We start from the raw sequence: 18,332 nt of genomic DNA, 5'->3' as shown, positions 1-18,332 counted from the left end.
GACGTCGGTCTCACAGATTACCATTCAGAGTCGTAACGATTTGCGTCATTCTGTTGACGACGAGTCGGACGCCGAATTGATCGCAAGTTGGAGTATCTAGCAATATTGAGCGTTTCTGTTGTAGACTTCCAGCATAATCTAGGATTAGGCATTCTGGTCTGTGCTCCCTCTCTCGCTTGAGGAAGCCATTGACGAGCGCCGAATTTCATTCCACCGGGTGTCATACCGGGGCGGCCAGCATCAACACGAGTCTTCGATCAATTGCTGATTGGTGAATTTGAGTCTTCTGATGACATGGTGTGTCTTCGTGTTCGGGAGAGAGTTGAATGGAGTCCCTGATTCAACGGACTGACTGCAATATTTTCGGAGTTAAGCGATTCATTCTTCCGACAGATCGATCCTTCGGATGGCGGTGGTTTCCGATGGTGGCGACAGCCCCGAATCTCATGGTTCGTGTATATGATCATCATCTTCATCAGTTTTGTCTCTATCGTGGTTCACTTCACTCGAGATCGGCGCGAGTCCCGGTGAGTATCGCTGTGAGTATCATATGCCAGCCGCTGTCTTTTTCGGAGGCGACACATGGGACACGATGAATTTCCCTGACGTACCCTTCGTCGAACACAAGCTATAGCGTCGTGTTCGAAGCTAGGGAAAACAGTACGCGAGTACAGCTCTTCCGACTGGACTGGAGAGAAGGCTATTGGAATCTGCTGGCCGAAGAGTACGGATCCACCTCGCCGGGTCTACTCGACTACATCGATTCTCCGCGCGAGGGTGTCTATAGCCTTAAGTGAGCTCCCGAACTTCTCAGTACTTCGATTAGCAGTCTCATCGAATGGCTGTCGTATGCTTATGATGTGTGTTTCTGACAGATTATTATTCGAGCAAGCCATCAACGCGATTCCCGAGTCTCATCAGGCGGTGTCAACCGTTTCACTCGGAGTAACCGAGCTTTTCCACCACCTGCAGCGAGAGAACGATCCTCGTATCGAGCAATTGTTCGGTATGATCTATCGCTTGCTATTCCGAGCTCGATCGTCACCCTTCCATAAAGCTCACTTGGTCTTCATCAATGAAACGCAAGAAGGTGAGGTAAGGCCTAGAGCCTGTATCCTTGGAAGAATCTCCGAACATCTCAATCGATCCCCTTGACAACTCTTTCCCTCAGTGGCGTACACCTGGTCAGCGATCTCCCTGTTGCGAAATACCAGAGGGAATCACATCGCGGTTCTGAATCTTGGTCGATACCGATGCCAGATCTGCTTCGTCCCAGAAACCATGAATGCGACGACGGCTTTCGATCGTTTCCGGAAACGAGTGGACCTTTACGTCGCAAATTATGAACGTCTCGGGATAGATAATGCACGCACCGAGATTCTCGGTAAGACAAAGCATCTGGGCTGTTCGAATCGAGAAAATGATATCCATGGGAATTCTTTTCGATCAGAAAGTCCGCTAGAAATAGCAAACCGGGTCAGTTTCTTAAAGGGAAGTCGCGACCAGGAACCTGCGATTCCCACAGCGCACCAGGGTATGTTTTTCGTGAAATGCAACCCAAATTATCAATCCATCAATGACTTATACAGATTAGGGCCTTGAGTTCGAATGTGAAGACGAGGCATCGCTCCAATCCTCATCATTTCTCCCGATAGACCCAAATTCATGGAATGTCTGGAAGCTGTAAAAAATCACCTGGACGACGTGGGCGTTGAACCGATGCCCGACCTGCGGAAGAAAACAATCTACGTCCGGGGATTCTTCTTCAACTTCGCCGTCTATGCGAATCTCATCCAAGAGCACGAGAATAGACAGACTATCAAAGTCCTGTACATCGGATCGAGAGCTAGAGCTGGTTGGTTCAGTAGATTAGAGATTCATGCCAAATGGTATCAACGTCTTCGCGTACCTGATCTTGTGGAATAAGCATCGAATTCTCACGAGGATATCGTCATTTCCAGCCTGCGAGGACCGCAGGAGAGGCGCTGCGAGCATCTGTTTCGAATTGACTTATATGTATGCGCTATTCACCCAGGGCTATTCCTTGGATGATGAAGATGAGCTCGTCGTAAGTTCTCGTATTTTTCGCCCACGAGGATGCTCAAAGAATTCACGTGCATTGGTCCAACTTTGCTGACTGCGAACCATCTTATCTGTAGTTCGTGAGACGGGTCGAAATCGCGGATGCCAGTTGGACTTTGGGCCTGGCGATATCTCACGTCTACGACTGATTCCGGAACTTCGTTCGACGGCCCGGTCTGAGATGTCGATGAAAAATGAAGTCTTGGGTGAGGCATCGAGGAAGAATTGAGCGTTACAGAGAAGGAGGCGGCATTCACGAAGGGCTCATTCGCTCGACTTTCATGCAACTTTATTTCGCTTCAGACTCTCCCCAGAGGTGACAGGGTCGCAAAACGCGAAATAGTGTCGTGCTTTCGACCGTCTCGAAGAACTGGAGGGGTAGGACTGCTGTCTTCGAGACGGGCTCAATGGCTTTGCGTACTCGCAGCGATGCGATCCACGGGGAAAGATGAAGATCCGAAGAGCTGCCTCTCCTGTTTGACGAATAAGGACCTTCGCTCCGAACATCACAATCAGAGATTAAACATTCCAAGAAACTTGTCTCTAAATTATTTAAATATTCGCCGTCGATAAGGGCGCAGTGAAACGCAAGAGAGATTCATTCCCCCAAAATTCCCCGGGGTTCAGAGGAAACCTCCGTTCGTAGTGCCTCGACGGAAGACGTGAGACCTAGGTCAAAGAAAACCAGCCCTACCCTGTGGGAGGCCATCGCGGACTTGGCGGATTTCTGGACGTCAGATTCGGAAATTAAGTTTCTTCGGTTTTGATATTTTTCGGACTTTCGGGCGCGGAAACGACAGCTTGGGGTAGTGAAGCGAGCCGGCAGAGCTCAATTTCTGACAAGGGAAGTTCCCGACATGATGAGCGAGTTGGAAGCCGAAATTTGGCTGAAATCTTAGTCTGCTCGAGACTGGAAAAAGCCTAGAATATTACGTCCTTATGAGCAGTTTTGAAAATTGCGGTAATTCCCCCATAGACCATTCGTACGTCTTGGTACGGCTCCTTGCAAGTTCCCAATGATTCACAATGACGTACGAATGGGCTCCATGGGGGAATTACCGAAATTTTCAAAACTGCTCATAAGGACGTAATATTCTAGGCTTTTTCCAGTCTCGAGTAGAACAAGATTTCAGCCAAGTTTCCGCTCCCAACTCGCTCATCATGTCGGGAACTTCCCTTGTGAGTGAGAAAAGATCAGCAATGACAGTTTTATGATCTTACTGCCGCTTCGAGTGATTCCTCGGAGAAATAATGCTAGGACAGGTACGTTGCTGTGAAGGATGCCCGTCGAGAGTCAGGCACTACGACGCCGGCACCGGCCCGTCGTTCGGCGCCGCACCGGCTAGAACGGGAGGGTATGCCTACGTTCGCACCTCCGAAGTCCTCAGATTCGAGAATGAGGCGAAGGAAGGGTCATGAATCATGAAGGAAACTGCTCACTCCGTTGATATCGTCACGCATTGCAAGCTTCCGGCTTACCGTAGTTTTTCCGAAGATTTACTCAAGTACGAAACCTCAGTGCCACAGCTGAGGGAAAGATGCTTGGTTTTGAGTTTCTTCCCCATGTTTTATTTTCAGCTATTTTACATTACATACAACTTCCTCGAGCAGGTCCGGAATTGGGACCCCACTCGAACTCCGACATACAGGACACAGCACAGTGCCCTAACAAAGACGAGGTTCCGAATATCGGTCGCGTCAACCCTTGACCGAACTTCGAAATCTTTCGGACTCTTCAACCTGTCCTCTTTCCTAAACCTATTCATTACCTGCCTATGGTTTGATTCCCGCGGTGAGGTTTTGCGAATTTTCGGAAAATACTCGTGAATCCGGTGCGGTTTTTCCGCGTCGACATCGACTGCTTACTTTTCCGGCTGTCGACAGCGACAATCGACGAATATTCCGACTCACTGTCTAAGTTATTTTTAAACTCCCAAGAATGTTATATAAATTATCTTCTTCTTTGTGAGCTGGATCCCTCCCTACTGAGCCGACCTCTGATCAGACCATCTCCGGTCAGCCGTATTGATCCGGGCTCGACCGCGCTGTGTGTTTCGTTTCCGCGTGAATACGTAAAGATATAAGGTATATGACCTCGGTCATTACATTGTCTTCATCGAAAAAATACTCAACTTAACCTGTGAGCGAGAGTCAAGTCTCCTCTCCAAATAACCTCCACGCTCCGAGAAAGTGGATGGAAAGAGTTTCGATTGTAGATCTACACAAATCACTACATCATCGTCATCAGCATATAACGGAACCAGGCCTGGAAGCGAGTCTCTACCGCAGCTCAATTCAGATGTATTTCGCATGTCGACGGAATTTCCCCGGCTATCCCTGGCTTTAACGAACTTTAATGGATGGAAGCGTTTCCGAAAGAAGTCGTCTGAAGCGCCGTCTTCCGAGTCCTCGAAGCGGCCTCGTTCTCGGATATATTCATCTCCCGCGGATGGGTGCTCTGAACTGTCTCTGGCAGATCGTGAGTCATGATAGCCGATGATGCCAGATTCGGAGGCGAGTCGTGGGGATGTAGTTTCCGTCTATTGCAAATCCTTTTCCTCTGCAGAGAGCGGTGGAATGACAGCCACGACATCCGGATACGGATGCGAGTCAGCTAGTATCAGCGACTTCTGGAATCATTTACGGAACGGAACTACTCTCCTAAGAGCGGAGTCAGCAACCTGATTCCCTTATCCTTCGTTGTCCCTACCGAAGCTGTTAACATCTATGATAACAGATCTGAAATGAAGAAGAACATCGGTCAGCGGGTTCAGCATTCAGCACACCAAGTCATGCAAGCGCCGCGAATACGCTCGCGCGGATTCTGAGCGGTGGCTTCTGATCCATTGGAAATCATATGAATAGAGAGAGGGAAAAAACGAACACAAACTGACCCAGAAGTGGAGTTAGATTGCGCGATGTGCGAAGCTCATTTATATTTGGTTGGTTGATCTCCCGAAACGATGTCTACTCGTGCGAAGGTGCAAGTCAGGCAGGCTGGTGCAAGACAACTGAACACTAAGCGGCTAACCTTGGATGAGGGGAGCCTCTTGAGTTACGAGGCTCGCATCGTTGGGAGTTCCCTGCATCTGACCGGTGCTCGTGGTGGTGGTAGTCGTCGTCGTCGTGGTTACATTGTTGTTGGCCGCATTACTGTGCTGGGTACTATTCGAGTTGAAATCGGCGGAACCCGTGCCCGAATCAGTGGACGAGGGTCCGTTATTGGAGTTTTCAATCGAAATCAATTCGTCGACTCTTTTCTCTGATGCCTCAGCTTTCTTCTCGCTTATCACATTGACGTTGCCTCCTCCTCCCCCAACACTGACTGTCTGAGCTGCAAAACTGTTGGCGCTGTGACTGTAAGCAAAACAGACTCGTTAGAAGGGGGGGCAAGACGCTTGAATGGGACGGAAGGAGCGAGGGGGACCAATCGCAATAATTCGAGTTTCAATTCGCTAATAATAATTGAGTCTCTCTCCACGGGACTCACCCATTCGACAAGCCATTCTGATGTTTTTGCTGTGGGATAACGGTCGCACTCGACACATCCCTTACGGGACTCGCGTCGGCGCTGGTGTTGTTTTCGACTCCACCCTGTGTTCCATTCGATTCTTTGAGGTCCGCAGCAGCAGCGCGAGCCTTCCTGGTCCTCGCCATAATTTCTTCGACTCGTTTCTTCCGCTCGAGTCTCTCCTGCTCTTCTTTCTTCTGACGCTCGATTGCTTCCTGCTTGGCCTTCTCCTCCTCGAGTCGCTTCTGCTCCTCCTCGAGACGAAGTCGTTCTTCTTCGGCCTTCCGAGCCTCTTCCTCGAGTCTCCGCTTCTCCTCTTCCTCCTTCTCTCGCTTGAGTCGGGCTTCTTCTTCAAGTTGTCGACGTTTCTCTTGGATAGCTCTCCTAGCAGCGGCTTGTTCTTCTTTTTTCTTACGCTCCTCTTCAGCCTGCTTCTCGATTTCTTCGCGAGCCCTTTTCCTGGCTTCTGCGATTTCGGCCATGGCCTCCTCTCGAGTTTTCGTCTTGCGCGATTCCGCAGGACGGTTCTCGATCGGCATACAGCCTTCTGTAAAGCTCTGAGTCATAAGCAGCGGGATATCGACCGGGAGGGTATTGGTCGATTCCGTCATCGCATTCGATACGTTCGCGTTCTGCGGAGCCCCGTCCCGACTGATCTCCTTCTGGGGAGAGGTCGCCTCCTTCTTCTTGGGTGACGCGGATCGGCGGCTTCTGCTGCCGGCCTGCGGTTCCGGCGACGAAGCGGGCGGCACGGGCTTCTGGGGCTTCCTCAAAACGATCGGCTTGTCTTTCTTATCTAATTCGCTCGAAGGAATCGAACCCGCAATGCTCAGAGGTCGGGTCTTCCGGTTCGCGGAACCTTCAATAAGGAAGAAGAAACAGTGAGGGGATTGCTCGTGAGAGAAGATTCTATTCTCTCGGAGGTTTCTGGGATTATGATGATAGCTCACGCGCTCTTGACCAGGAGCATTATTACGCCACGGCAAAGAGATGCGGTCGAGTGGGTCTTTCGCCCTCCCTCGATGGTAAGTACCTTGGGGTTTAGGCCTCATGTTTGCATGCGGACTGCCCACCGAAGAGGCCACAGAACTCTGCGAGAGGTCTGACGACATTTGACTTCTTGAGCGCAGATGATGTGGGGTGGGCAAATGGTGGGTCGGGGAGACCTGCTCACTGCGAGTCGCCGAAGCTGAATGATGACCTGACATCGCAAAGCGTAGATTGAGGCATGTTAGACGCGCTCTGAGAGCTTAGTAATTTTTCATGCGAAGAACTCGAGAGCATTCCGGATCGCCGAGAGGAATGCAATGAGCGGGGCGAGCATTTGGAAGCAGGGGAAAATGATTCGCAAGAGAAAGCCGCTCGGGAATTCGGAGTTCCCTCATTTCGGCATAGGGATGAAAACGATGCTTTGGAAGGAGCAACACAACGAAAACCAAATCCGATTCGAGAAGCTTCACCGTCAAACTGATCAAAACGCAACCGAACGTAGTCAAACCTTTCTGTCTTAGGTGGGAGGTGCGCGTAATGCGAGGGGGTTGCAATGGCGTCGAACTCAAGTGTGACATGCTGCGGGCGCTCTGGATTCCTTTGAAGCCGGCGCCCTGCGGGGAATCGTTCAGCTTCCATGCCGAATGAGACCTACTCTTGAGGTCCTCCATGGTGAATCTTCGTCGAGGCTGCGCAAGGATGTCCAGGCGAGACATGCTCACGGCTCGCTTGGGCGTTCCCGCCGAGCCCGCTGCAGTCTGCGGTCTTGTGGGCGTCGTCGGCAGTGCTTTGGAACCGAGTCCGCGAGCCCATGGCGATGGCGTCACCGGCGTCAGATCAGTCTTGCGGCGGGCTGCGCTCGAGGTCACGATCATACTTCTGCTCATGAGATCCCCTGTAATGCCGATCGATTCATCTTGGTCAGACGATCTCCGTTACATCTCCGCTCACATTTCATCGATATCGAGCATGCCTTTGTGCGGTGGTATCTACATATCAACTTCGAATTCGATTATTCATTCCGAAGCCGATTAAAGCGACCAACCCAAGCAAAAGCCATTTCCTCCAATGCGGCCGAATTTAGTAACGTTTTGTTCTCTTCCACAAAGATGGCTCTCGACCGTATTAGTGAGCGTCTCACTCTTAGTTCGTTCTCCCCACACGCGTTCCGCTGCTCCTTACCATCCTCCTGAACAAGAGCCCCCGAGCCCCATAGACTGCCGAAGCAGGACGCCGTCATCAATGTTTGCTTCTCGCTTGGCAAAGGAGGCACCTTATCATCTTTATCTTCGTGACCATCCGCAGCCAACTCATCTGAAAACCCCCATCGAAACTCGACGCTAAGCTTGCAATTTTCTGTGCAGTGATCGTGCATTTGCCACTGTAACCGGAAACAAATCTCGCAGCTACATCTTGCGCCGGGAAAATATTGCTCGAAACGCGAGCCGACATGAGCCCACCGGAGTGCTTTGTGCTTTTCTTGGCTCGAAGTGTCTCTGAGCGTTCGAGAGATTCTCTAGATCAAATTCGAGCTGGTTTCAGTGTCCGTCCATAAAGTCGTTTCTGAGTGCGCGCCGGGCTGGACAGGTGTCTCGTAGTGGGAGGTGATAGGTGAGGGTTGCCAGCTGTGCCCCGGAGGTGGATGTCGGCCTCCGCTCGGCCGGCGGAAAGTGAAACAAAAACGGAAATACCAACTCACCCGAAGCACCCCGCGCAGGACTGGACATGACCGATACCGGTTGATTTCCCTCTACGAGTATGGACGCGCTCAATCGATTCTTTCGGTACTGCTCTGCCCGCAAATTCCGCTCCTGGCTCCTCCGCAGGACGGCCTCACGCCATTCCTGATCAGCTTCGTGCAGGGCACGTCGTCGGTCGTCCACCTGGATGTGAAAATGCGTCAGTATCCCGAACAGGCTGCCCCCGCCTCGGAGTTCGTCTCGGTTTGCCTTGGCGCATAAAATCGGTCGAGATCGCCTATGTACTGCTCGAAATAGATGACAGAGGTGTGAACGGAGTTTTTTCTACTCACGTGTTGCTTATTCGATTCGTGGACCACCTGTTTCTCTTGGTAGAGCTTCCGTCTGTCGGTTTCGGTGTCCTCGCGTATTCGTTGGGCGTGCTCATTGTGTTGGGCTAATTCTTCCATTCGCCGCCTGTGCAGTTCTTCTTGCCGCTCGCGAGCCTCTTGTCGGACCCGTTCAGCATGGTGAGGATCTGGATTCCGATACGCTTCATTAATGATCGGATTTCAAAATAATTCTTCGGAATTATCGGATCGTCATGCACATGGAAATTGTTTCTGTCAAATATCCCCCTCAGGATCGCGAGATGCCGCAGGAGAGAAGAGAGAAGAAATTCACGGAAGGATTTGGAATGACGATGCTCTAGGGGCAGGGAAACGGGTGGGTGCGGGGTTAAGAGTTGCTTCAAGGAGCGGAATGCGAGCTAAAAGCTACCCAAGCACTTTGTAATGCAGATTTTTCCTCGAACCTTGAGAATGCGAGCTGCCCCAGTCGCTCAACGTAGCCTGTTGTCCGGAAGGCTGGCTGAAGCCAACCGGAGTCTGTGCTGCTTGGATCTGGTTTGAGTTCTGGCTCGCCGTGTAGCCGACGGGCGAGTCCTGGTGTCGCAAACAGTCCGCTACATCCGAACCCGATTGCGCGAACCAGTAAGATCCTAAAGTGCGAGACGAGACGCCATAAGAAAATATAAGCAGAATGTAAATAACTCTAAATAATGCTTACTATCTCGTTTATCTAGCAAACTGATTGGAAAAAAATATCAAAATCCAAAGCTTACTCGACAGTGTGAATAACAATCAAAATTTAAAGCCAACTCAATCGTGTGAATAACAACTAAAATTGTGGTTCGCGACGGCAAGGATGTTTTCACAAGACACAATATTCGAGCAATACGGCACTGCAGGTGATGGTGATATTCTTGCCCGATACTGGCATATAACGTTCAGAAGCGGTTTTGCATGCAGCAGCGATCACCGGGAATAATCAATTCGAACAGCGACAATCGGAGTGCTCACGAGAGAATTCTCTTTCTGTTCGTTGTCGACTCGTATTATTCTTTGTGACCCACTTCAATTTTCACGGTCCGATGGTTCAGCTTGCTCCATCGCTGTTTGGATAATTAGGGGAACAAGAATAGTTTCGGTGTAGTAATTGAGAAAGTGAGAACTGCAGAAGACTTTAGTAGCGGACCCGTCCGGAAATAAATATTCGGATAAGGGTTCGAAGTCAGTCGGCGACCACGCTCAATGCAACCTGGCACTTTCTCTTCGAATTGGTACACTCCTCTTCAAGTCTCCGATTCCGCACGATGAATCAATCAATGGGTTATTCCGGGAAACATTCCACAGCTGTGATGGCTGCACCAGGATGAGACGCCAAGACAAAGTCTCTGAGACTCATGATTGAACAAAAGGAAGTCCTCAACAGAATTTAATTTAGCTAAACAGAAGAAAGCACGGAATCAGCGACGTAATCTACGAGGAAGAGTTCATACTGCATCAACCAACTAAAGGAAAAAGTTGTCATCCTCCTTCAAAGGGACCCGTACTTTTCGATGATTTTGTCGAAGAAGCATTGGACGAAGCGCAAAAAGAGGTGTCCACCGATTCCGAGAGATCAGAGCAAACGGAAACCGCTCTCGGAAGGCTTAGAGGAGCTCTTGGGGACAGGCTTCCTGTCGTTGACGGCAGCTGATGCGTCCATAAGCCCTCGTAGACTGATTGAGATTCGGCGCCAGCAAACCAGTAGGGATCTGGATTCGCCACAAAATTCCATTAAAGAGACGATTCATCTCCCAATCGAAATCTAATCGAGACACCGGAACCGGCTCAAAGCGAGAAGGAACGAGTGATCCGCTCAAAATCGGGAAAACGGCTCGACCGAGGAACATTTCTCCTGTTCCTCGGTCCCGATCAATGGCTGCGTTACATGCCGCCCGATTGCGGGGTTCAGTCCCGATAGACCCGACCTCGGCTCAGAATCGAAGCTAGCGATATGGAAACGATCGACACCATGGGAGCGGGTCGAGAGAGCGCGACGGAGCGAGTGACCGCATATTGCCGATAATGAGGTATTTTCTGATCCGGAGTCTCGAACGGAATCAGCTGACCGAGTGTCCGAAAGGCAGTGCGGTGCGATGCAAAATATAATCTGGTGTTCCCGCAGAAGGCGGTGATGGAGAGACGAAGCTGTGGGCGTGAGGAGTTCGTTCGACCCTCGCCATAGCTAAGGTGATACGAATATGTGTACTCAAGCTCGGGATTAGGCAAATGTACAAGGAGAACTGCGGCTCGATCAGAAACCGATTCAGAGCTGAAATCTAGGCTTCCGAAAATCGGAGGATCCTCGATTCCGAATTACCTTAACATTGAGTCTCGGAGCAGGGCATATATTTCGCCGATTCCGAACAGAAGTTCGAAGACCCTCGAGCTCCATGATAATCTTGAGATGGGACTTACCTCGTTGTTGTGGCTGGCGCCTCCTGTTAAAGGCCATACTCGAGACTACATTTACACACGACCGATTTAAATTTCCATCGAAACCTGCAAATGATGATGTTTGGATTTCAATTGAAGAACTCATCCTGATCCAAGGAGATCGACCGTGCCTCCGAAGGGCTCTGCGTCGGACCCGAAGGACGAACAATGGTCACAACATGTCTGATCACGGCACGGGCACACGGAGTGGGTAAGACTGTCACTCGCGAGCGTCGAGATCACCAGTTGCGCCTCGCTCGTTCAGATCCGCCGGCGATGCGATGCCGGTAGTGACTTCCGAAAAAGGTCTTTTTCTTCTCAGATTCTCTCCGAGCCAGAGAAACACAACAACGACCTCCTCTGTAGCGAGACGACAATATTTCTAAATTTATCTTCCCGGCTTCCCCCTACGACATGGCGCTGATGGTGTTGGCGTTACCAGAAGCATGCAGGTCGGTCAAATGTCGGAACAATTGTCTGGCGGGCGCTGACGGATTCTGCTCATTGAATCCGTCAAAATAGAAGGCGATCGAGATCCAGGGCAATCGTGTAGAATTCCTATCAGTCTCACCGTAGTAAGAAGCTCAACTACCACGCTCAGCAGGGGGCAGCTGCCATGCTACGTAATAATCCATACTTGAGAAAATTGAAATTGCTGCGCCCGAATTCCGAGGCAACACGACAAAGCATCCCCCGACGCTCCTCTAACCCCTTCCCCGTATGCGGGGACTGACGGCAGGCCATCGAACTCTGAAACAACGTCAAACTTCCGACAGCTGTTCCGTCATTCAAAGCAGCGTCGCGGCAGACAGCTCATGTTTGCTCAGCTGCGGCCGTTGAGCCAGTCAGAATACACAGATTCGGATGAGCTTCCCCGACTCTTTTTGGGAACTGATTGTTTGAAATTGCGTTCTGATTAACCTTCACCGAATTTTTCAGTATTGCTCCGGGTGTCTCGTCGATGACCAGTATGCTTGCATGGGATGAACTGCGGTGCAAATGCTTTTTTTGGTGTTTATTCAGACAACGGGAGGTTCCTTGGGAGCTCGACTCTGTCCGCCAGTCCGTCATTTAGCAATGAAGGAATGCTTCGACCCTCTAGAGCTGCAGCCGGTACACCCGGGATGTGAGCCTCACAAAAAATGTTTCTGAAGCGTATCAGACGGAACGGACAACAACGGAAAAACGTCTTTCTTACACGCCCGCAAAGAAATCTGCAACAGAAATAGCACGTCTTCTGCTACAAGTCTACTCGGGCGGCTGCTGGCTGAATAACTGCCTGTGAGCTAGAATCGCCATCCTTTCTGCGGCTCACGAGGAGAAGGTTTACTCCGTCGGCCGCAGCCCAGCCTCATTCGGAAAGTAATTCTTTATTGGAAGATGAGGATCTCGCAAATAAGAATTGGGAGCAGGCCGCAGTGAAGGAAAACCCTTCGGGTTCGAACTCGATTCGCTCTGTACTGCCACCGTCGCGGGCGCTTGAACGGCGGTGAAAATACACGAAGCAAAGTTCATTTCGAATAAGCGACCCAGGGTGATGAAATTTCTGGGCGGGTTTGAACGAAAATGAACCATTCCAACGATTTGGCACACGCTTCTGCAAGCAAGGGGCAGTCGTACAGAATTTGCAGCTAATGTGTCAAAAAACATCTGGAGCGCTTCTGCCAACGCGACCGATTATCGCGCAATGGTACACAGAGCGTACTATTCTCCCTCATTGGGAATTCTCTGTTCTCTCACGGAGGCTCCCGCTTGGGCTGTGAGCTGTCCATCATTGGTAGCTTATCAATCACATTCGGAACGGCTCCGCCCCTTCCGCAGACTCTTCATTCGGCTGAATTACGACAGTCGTTTTCAATCGAACCAAGCCGTGATCCGGACCTTGATTCGGACTCGAAGAGCCGAACGGAAACTTTGCGGGGTCGATACAGCAGACAAATCATAAAAATCATCGGAATGAGAGTGGAGTGAGAATCTGGGAGTTCTTGAGTGTGTCCAGGAATGATCGATATTCGTATGTGTAGGCTCGCAATTATTCATTCGACTCTATCCGTTGCTCTGGATGAATTCCCCCTCGGGACTCCTCTCAAGCATCTTTGCAGTCGAGATGGTCCGACTGATCCGATAAAAGGTGATCAGTACCTGCTGCACGGGCGGGGTAGGGAGCGGTGTTCCCTCCTATTGAGTCGTGCAGCGTACGCCGGAGAATTGAGCGAAAGTAGACTTCATGGCCGAAGGATGGATCATTACAAGCACCGACGCGTCCGAGTTTCCGGAAGAGGGAAAAAATAAAGGGAAAACGGTCGTTCGTACTGGTGAAGGTGATGCTCGTCGAAGGGAAAAGCCATACAACATCATCGTCTTCACGGAACCCATTTTCCGTCTCGAGAAACGTCCGTAGGGTCCGCGTGGGAATCACCCGGAACAATCCATGGATGCTCGAGTTGTTGGCGTTGAGAATGATCGTCTTTTGCCCGGCGTCCCAAAAAACTTTTGTTCCAAGCCTTCTCGCTCCATCGGCCTTTAAACTTGCAGCTGATTCGCTTGAATGAACGAACAGCTTGAAAGTGAATATTCCCAGACTGGCAGAGCAACATCCCACGGCAGGAGTCAGATTCAAGGCAAGATATGGGGCCTGAATCGAGAGGGGGGGCGTCGATCTGTCGAGCCCCCCGACCGATAAACGGTGGGCCTCATTATCGTATTCCTCAGCGACCGAATGTATGACTACATGAGCGTTCGAGGAATAATCAGACTCGTCTCGGTAATGGTTCGGGAAAGGGTGTCCTTGTCGCGACCGTCAAACAGCGGAGTCAGTCCCTACACATCGGCGGCCTTTACCACTCTTGTCAAATAGCTTAACAGCGGGGCAATGCTCGGGCTGAGAGGTTTACCTGGTGGCCCATGACTCAGTCTGTGAGCTGACCGACAACCCGACCAGACGATTGACCAGCCAGCCCACGAGTTCGTACCTAGCTCGTAAAGCCTTATCCGGAATCCTTCCGTCGTGGAAGACCACGCCATGCTTCAAGCGCCACCTTCACGAGAGGCAGCCATCATAGAAAATGCGTGAGCCGGATCTCGGGTGGATATGTGTTTCAGCCCGCTTGGCCCCGGCTGTCGAGCAAGTTTGTGACTAATGCTTTGTCAGACGGCTGCGAATCGGCTGTCCGGCGGACGATACACTTAACGAGAGAAGACACCGAACCATTGTTTGGGAAAGACGATTATTTTGAAGCTTTCATTAGAGAACTCCTATCCGTCATGCCCGTTGTCGGAGCAATGCCGAATTTCTGTGATTCTCAGGTCGAACAACAAGCATTCCCGGGATCGGAAGCCTCACGATTCATAATCTAGTTGACGGAAAACGGAACAAGGTCAAGGTGATCAAGGATCACGAGAGGAGCCGTCAGAGACGGCATTCAAAGTCCGGCTTGTGAATGATGAATACACAATCGAATAAATGCATGAGGGCGGAGCTGCTGCCGCCATGAGAGCGGCGAGCTCTCGTGAAGCCCCCTGAGCGGAGCCATATGCACTACACCTGGTGTTCTCGGCCGTTCCGCGGGACAGCTACACCAGTTTATCATGATCATTATTCGGCGTTGGAAAACATTCCATTTTTTCTGTGAAGACATTTACTTCAAGTAAACGTTCGCACTCCTCGCCTCGTCTCTGGCTCCCTGGCTCGGCCGGCGGCGAAATCAGTCGAGTGATTCCATCGCGGCAAAGCCAGATCGTAGAAAATTAGGAATCCTCGCGAGGCAAAAGATGGGGAGCCGACGGGAGACTACTTCTTGATTTTGGGTGAGGTATTTTGCGGGCCGGAATGCTTCCGCAGTTTTCCGACTGTCCGGGAAGCTACCTACCGATGTGAATGATTTCGGCGTCACGCTGTCTGCTAGCTCCCAAGGCCGGTCCGACATCTGATGGATTTCTGAACGAGACATGAATGGAAGAGAGGCTTCGCCGAAACAAAACACGAGCTCTCCCGTGTTCTCCCCATCAATTTTCCACGGGACATCGGGGGATCTTCCGCTATGCAGGATGATTAAAATTAATCGAAAATGAGAGAACGACATGAGACCCTGGTGCTCTCGGGACGGGGGGAGCTCTCCGATTTCGATTTGTCCTGTGCAAGCTTCGGAATGAGAAACACCTCGGCGGACAAAATTATAATTCAAAGAGTCCCAGCGTCTGACTTCACCAACCACCTCTCTGACTACATTGCAAATTGTGTCAGAATGATTCCTTCCTGAGCACCGTTTCGATGCGTTATTGCGCGAGATCGAAATAGCACATCGAACAATTCCGATGTAAATACCGAAACCGGGAATTTCTCCGGAATCAGTCGATAGCCCGAGCGATGGTGGGTCGCCAGTTTCGATGACGTTTTTTTTGTGGTCGCCATATAGGCAACAGACTACGGCTAGACCGACGGATGTTTGAACACTTGCGGTTTACGTGAGCATTGTCTGCTCCCGCATCAGTCGTCGCCGTCGCCGCCGCCGCCGTCAATTCTAGAAAGCTCTTCGAAGTCCAGCGACTCATGAACTATCACGCACGTTAGCTTCAGCCGACGAAACGGCCTGCAAGAACATCGGAACAGTCGTCGCCGCTGCTCTGACTGAACGACAGAGATATCCCAGAAGAAGGAATCGGATGAATGAATGGATGGATCGACAGATGTCGAGGAAAAACAAAATGGGGAGAGACTCGAAACCACACCCTGCTGGTCAACAAAAACTCGTGATCGCCGAGCAGGAGGGCGCACTACACTTCACACTTCCCACAGGCAGAGTGAGCGGGCGAGCATAATAAAGCGTCCAGCGGAACAAATGTCGAATTATTACGTATGACTTTACTATCGCTTCCCAATTGGAATTTCCTGGTAGCGCGTCGCGTCGTGACCGGGAGTTTCTCGCCTGCAGGGATCACACTTTTTCCAAGGGTCAGAACTCTACACTGACTGAGATCCTGTAGAGCACATGCCCAGCGATCAATCGCAGCAGGAAGTTGGTCGTTGCCTGGGAGCCGTCAGGAGTCGGAGCCGTGAGATCGATTTGGCAAGCGGGGATCTTGTCACGCATTTAGGCGAGATATCGGGATTCACATGTCTCGTAGGGGTCTCTCGTGTTGTTTCTCGCATTGTGGTATTACAACCGCGGGCGGGACGGTTCCTTCATTTTTTTCCGCGCGAGTTCATCAGTGGGAGCAGATTAGCGGGCATTCATTTCAGTCGTCATGAACAAAACAAATGGATTCCTTTTGTTCGGCAGCTCTGAATCCGCCGCCTCTGCGGAACGATTCGACTTCAAATCTAGCGTCCTAGCGCACCGAATACCGTTGTCGGCGAATTTCGCCATCCATTAAATATCCGGCGCATCTGACGTGGGCCCTCCAGGTTCTAGCGGTGCCATGATTCGACGGGAAAAGCTGTCTCGCCTCGACTCCGCTATGTGTGGCTCCAGGTTACTCGCCGACATTGAATTACAAACGGTCGACCTTCACCCTGAATTCGTCTCTCTCGATCATTCTACGGGCCGACAACACTATTAGGGGCTCCGACCCTCGCGGCTCTATCGAGATCTTGTTTCGTTTCGCGCATTCTGAAGCTCACGCTATCTCAATGAAGAGTACTGATTGAGCTGACGCAATACGACAGGTGTGGGCTTCTGATAATTCCCCGTCACATACGATCGTCTGAATTCGGTCCCGAATCCCAAAACGATCGACACCAAGGGAGGGGCCTCGCAGTCGCTGGCCGCGCCGGCGCTGTTTCCAGGATTCGGTAGAGGTTCAGCGGTAGGAGCATTGCTGTCACGTCGTAGGCTCTTAGGTCACGGGGAACACGTCAGAAAGTTCGGCACGGATCGTTTCGGAATAATACCGCCGAATGCTCTTCGGGCGGAAAGAAGGTTTCTCCGGCCACGCGAGAAATCGGGTTGTCCTCAAAAACAGGCGCGGTCCGAGATTTTCCGTTTCTATCCCTTTCGATGGCGAGGCCCTGCTGTTGTTTGAAGACTGATGAGTCAAAATCCAAGCAAGCATCAGACTCTTCCGGATCACTGTCTGCTGAGTCAAAGCCCTTCCAATGTCTAGCCGGGAGTCGTCGGGCCCGAGCTCGAATGGGACGGAACATCGGCGCTGCGAAATCCGCGTCCCGTCCCGACTCAGATGTATGGTTGAAATCAAATTGACCGACTTCGCGGTGGAAGCGCGGGTGGAAGACGAAGCCGAAGTTCAATCCCACTTCGAAGTACCGTACGCGCCGTACAAGGGTCAGCCACACGGAAACAGACGGACGGCATTACTGCCGTCTAGAGCACAGCCAGAAGTGATCCAGATTCTCTGTTCGAAAGCGTGCAGCGAATATGTAGATGACACTCCCAGACTCCAAGATCGAGCATCGCCGATCCCGTGACGATACTGGAGCACTTCTTCCGAGAAACAAGATGTCAGAATCCGGCCTCGGCATAGAAACACTATCCTTTTCAATCAGCTCCTCACACGGCTGCCGAACGAGCCTCATAGAAAAATCCTCCGCCCTCAACACAACTGTTTGCCGCACAAGACGAGCGAAACTCAATGGTGTCGAGGATGTCACGCGATGCTCCTTTGGAAATATTCCAAACGGTTCGACGGTATCATGAACGTTTTTTTTCCTCTCCAGCAATCGAGCGTTCGTATTCGAAACGGTTTTCCTGCACACATGACCTCGGGCAACGAAGGCTGGCGTTGCTTGAGTCGTGACGCCAGGCGGCACGCTCGGAGAAGATGTTGCTGAGCGCGCGATATCCTCACGAGAGCCATAAGCCTCCGGAACGAGTGCGTGCTGTCCACTCCCAACTCCACAGATGACAGAGACGAAACTCCGAATCACAACGCACCTCTACACTTCGCGTCGACACAGAAACCGCTGATAATCCATGGGGGTAGCTCCGGTCACTATGCAGATCGCGTCAATTCGCTGGAGTTGAGCGCAAAAAGCCATGATTAGGTAACTTATACTCACTTTGTGGTGTGTCTTGCGGCTGCTGAAACACGGGCCGATCGGCCATGTCACGACCCACACCCAACGCGGTGCAGACAGCTCCTTCGGGAGAGACTTCAGCCAACACTCTGTAACGTCATGAGCCTCGCGTGAAAAATCTCGCAATCCCCATCGAATTTCTACTCCTGGCTCCCCAACCTCGGGCGGAACACCCCTGTAACGATCAGAATATTTCTCGATGCCTATTCTCGGTG

General features: G+C 51.2%; 2 protein-coding genes across 2 annotated transcripts; one reads left to right on the top strand and one right to left on the bottom strand.

Moving 5' to 3' along the window:
* The first annotated feature begins 213 nt into the window (after window positions 1-213).
* Window positions 214-2,618, top strand: LOC100903375 (ectonucleoside triphosphate diphosphohydrolase 5). The gene is made up of 10 exons (XM_003746004.1): window positions 214-297; window positions 394-527; window positions 629-793; window positions 876-1,090; window positions 1,172-1,384; window positions 1,492-1,534; window positions 1,656-1,855; window positions 1,962-2,068; window positions 2,160-2,288; window positions 2,386-2,618. Exons 1-9 carry the CDS (start codon window positions 295-297, stop codon window positions 2,229-2,231), a joined length of 1,152 nt encoding a protein of 383 aa, XP_003746052.1. The 5' UTR covers window positions 214-294; the 3' UTR covers window positions 2,232-2,288; window positions 2,386-2,618.
* A 2,178-nt stretch (window positions 2,619-4,796) lies between these two features.
* Window positions 4,797-18,145, bottom strand: LOC100903232 (ensconsin). Its single transcript, XM_029112234.1, has 10 exons — window positions 18,100-18,145; window positions 9,077-9,262; window positions 8,616-8,800; window positions 8,283-8,466; window positions 7,766-7,897; window positions 7,092-7,478; window positions 6,627-6,833; window positions 5,573-6,452; window positions 5,114-5,439; window positions 4,797-4,821 (listed from the first exon to the last, which is right to left on the bottom strand). The coding sequence occupies exons 1-10, from the start codon at window positions 18,143-18,145 to the stop codon at window positions 4,808-4,810; spliced, it is 2,547 nt and encodes an 848-aa protein (XP_028968067.1). The 3' UTR covers window positions 4,797-4,807.
* Between the last annotated feature and the right edge of the window lie 187 nt (window positions 18,146-18,332).

Source organism: Galendromus occidentalis, unplaced genomic scaffold (genome assembly GCF_000255335.2).
Source record: "Galendromus occidentalis unplaced genomic scaffold, Mocc_1.1 scf7180000077487, whole genome shotgun sequence".
NCBI classification, from domain to species: Eukaryota; Metazoa; Arthropoda; class Arachnida; order Mesostigmata; family Phytoseiidae; genus Galendromus; species Galendromus occidentalis.
This window is presented reverse-complemented; position numbering and strand designations above follow the sequence as displayed.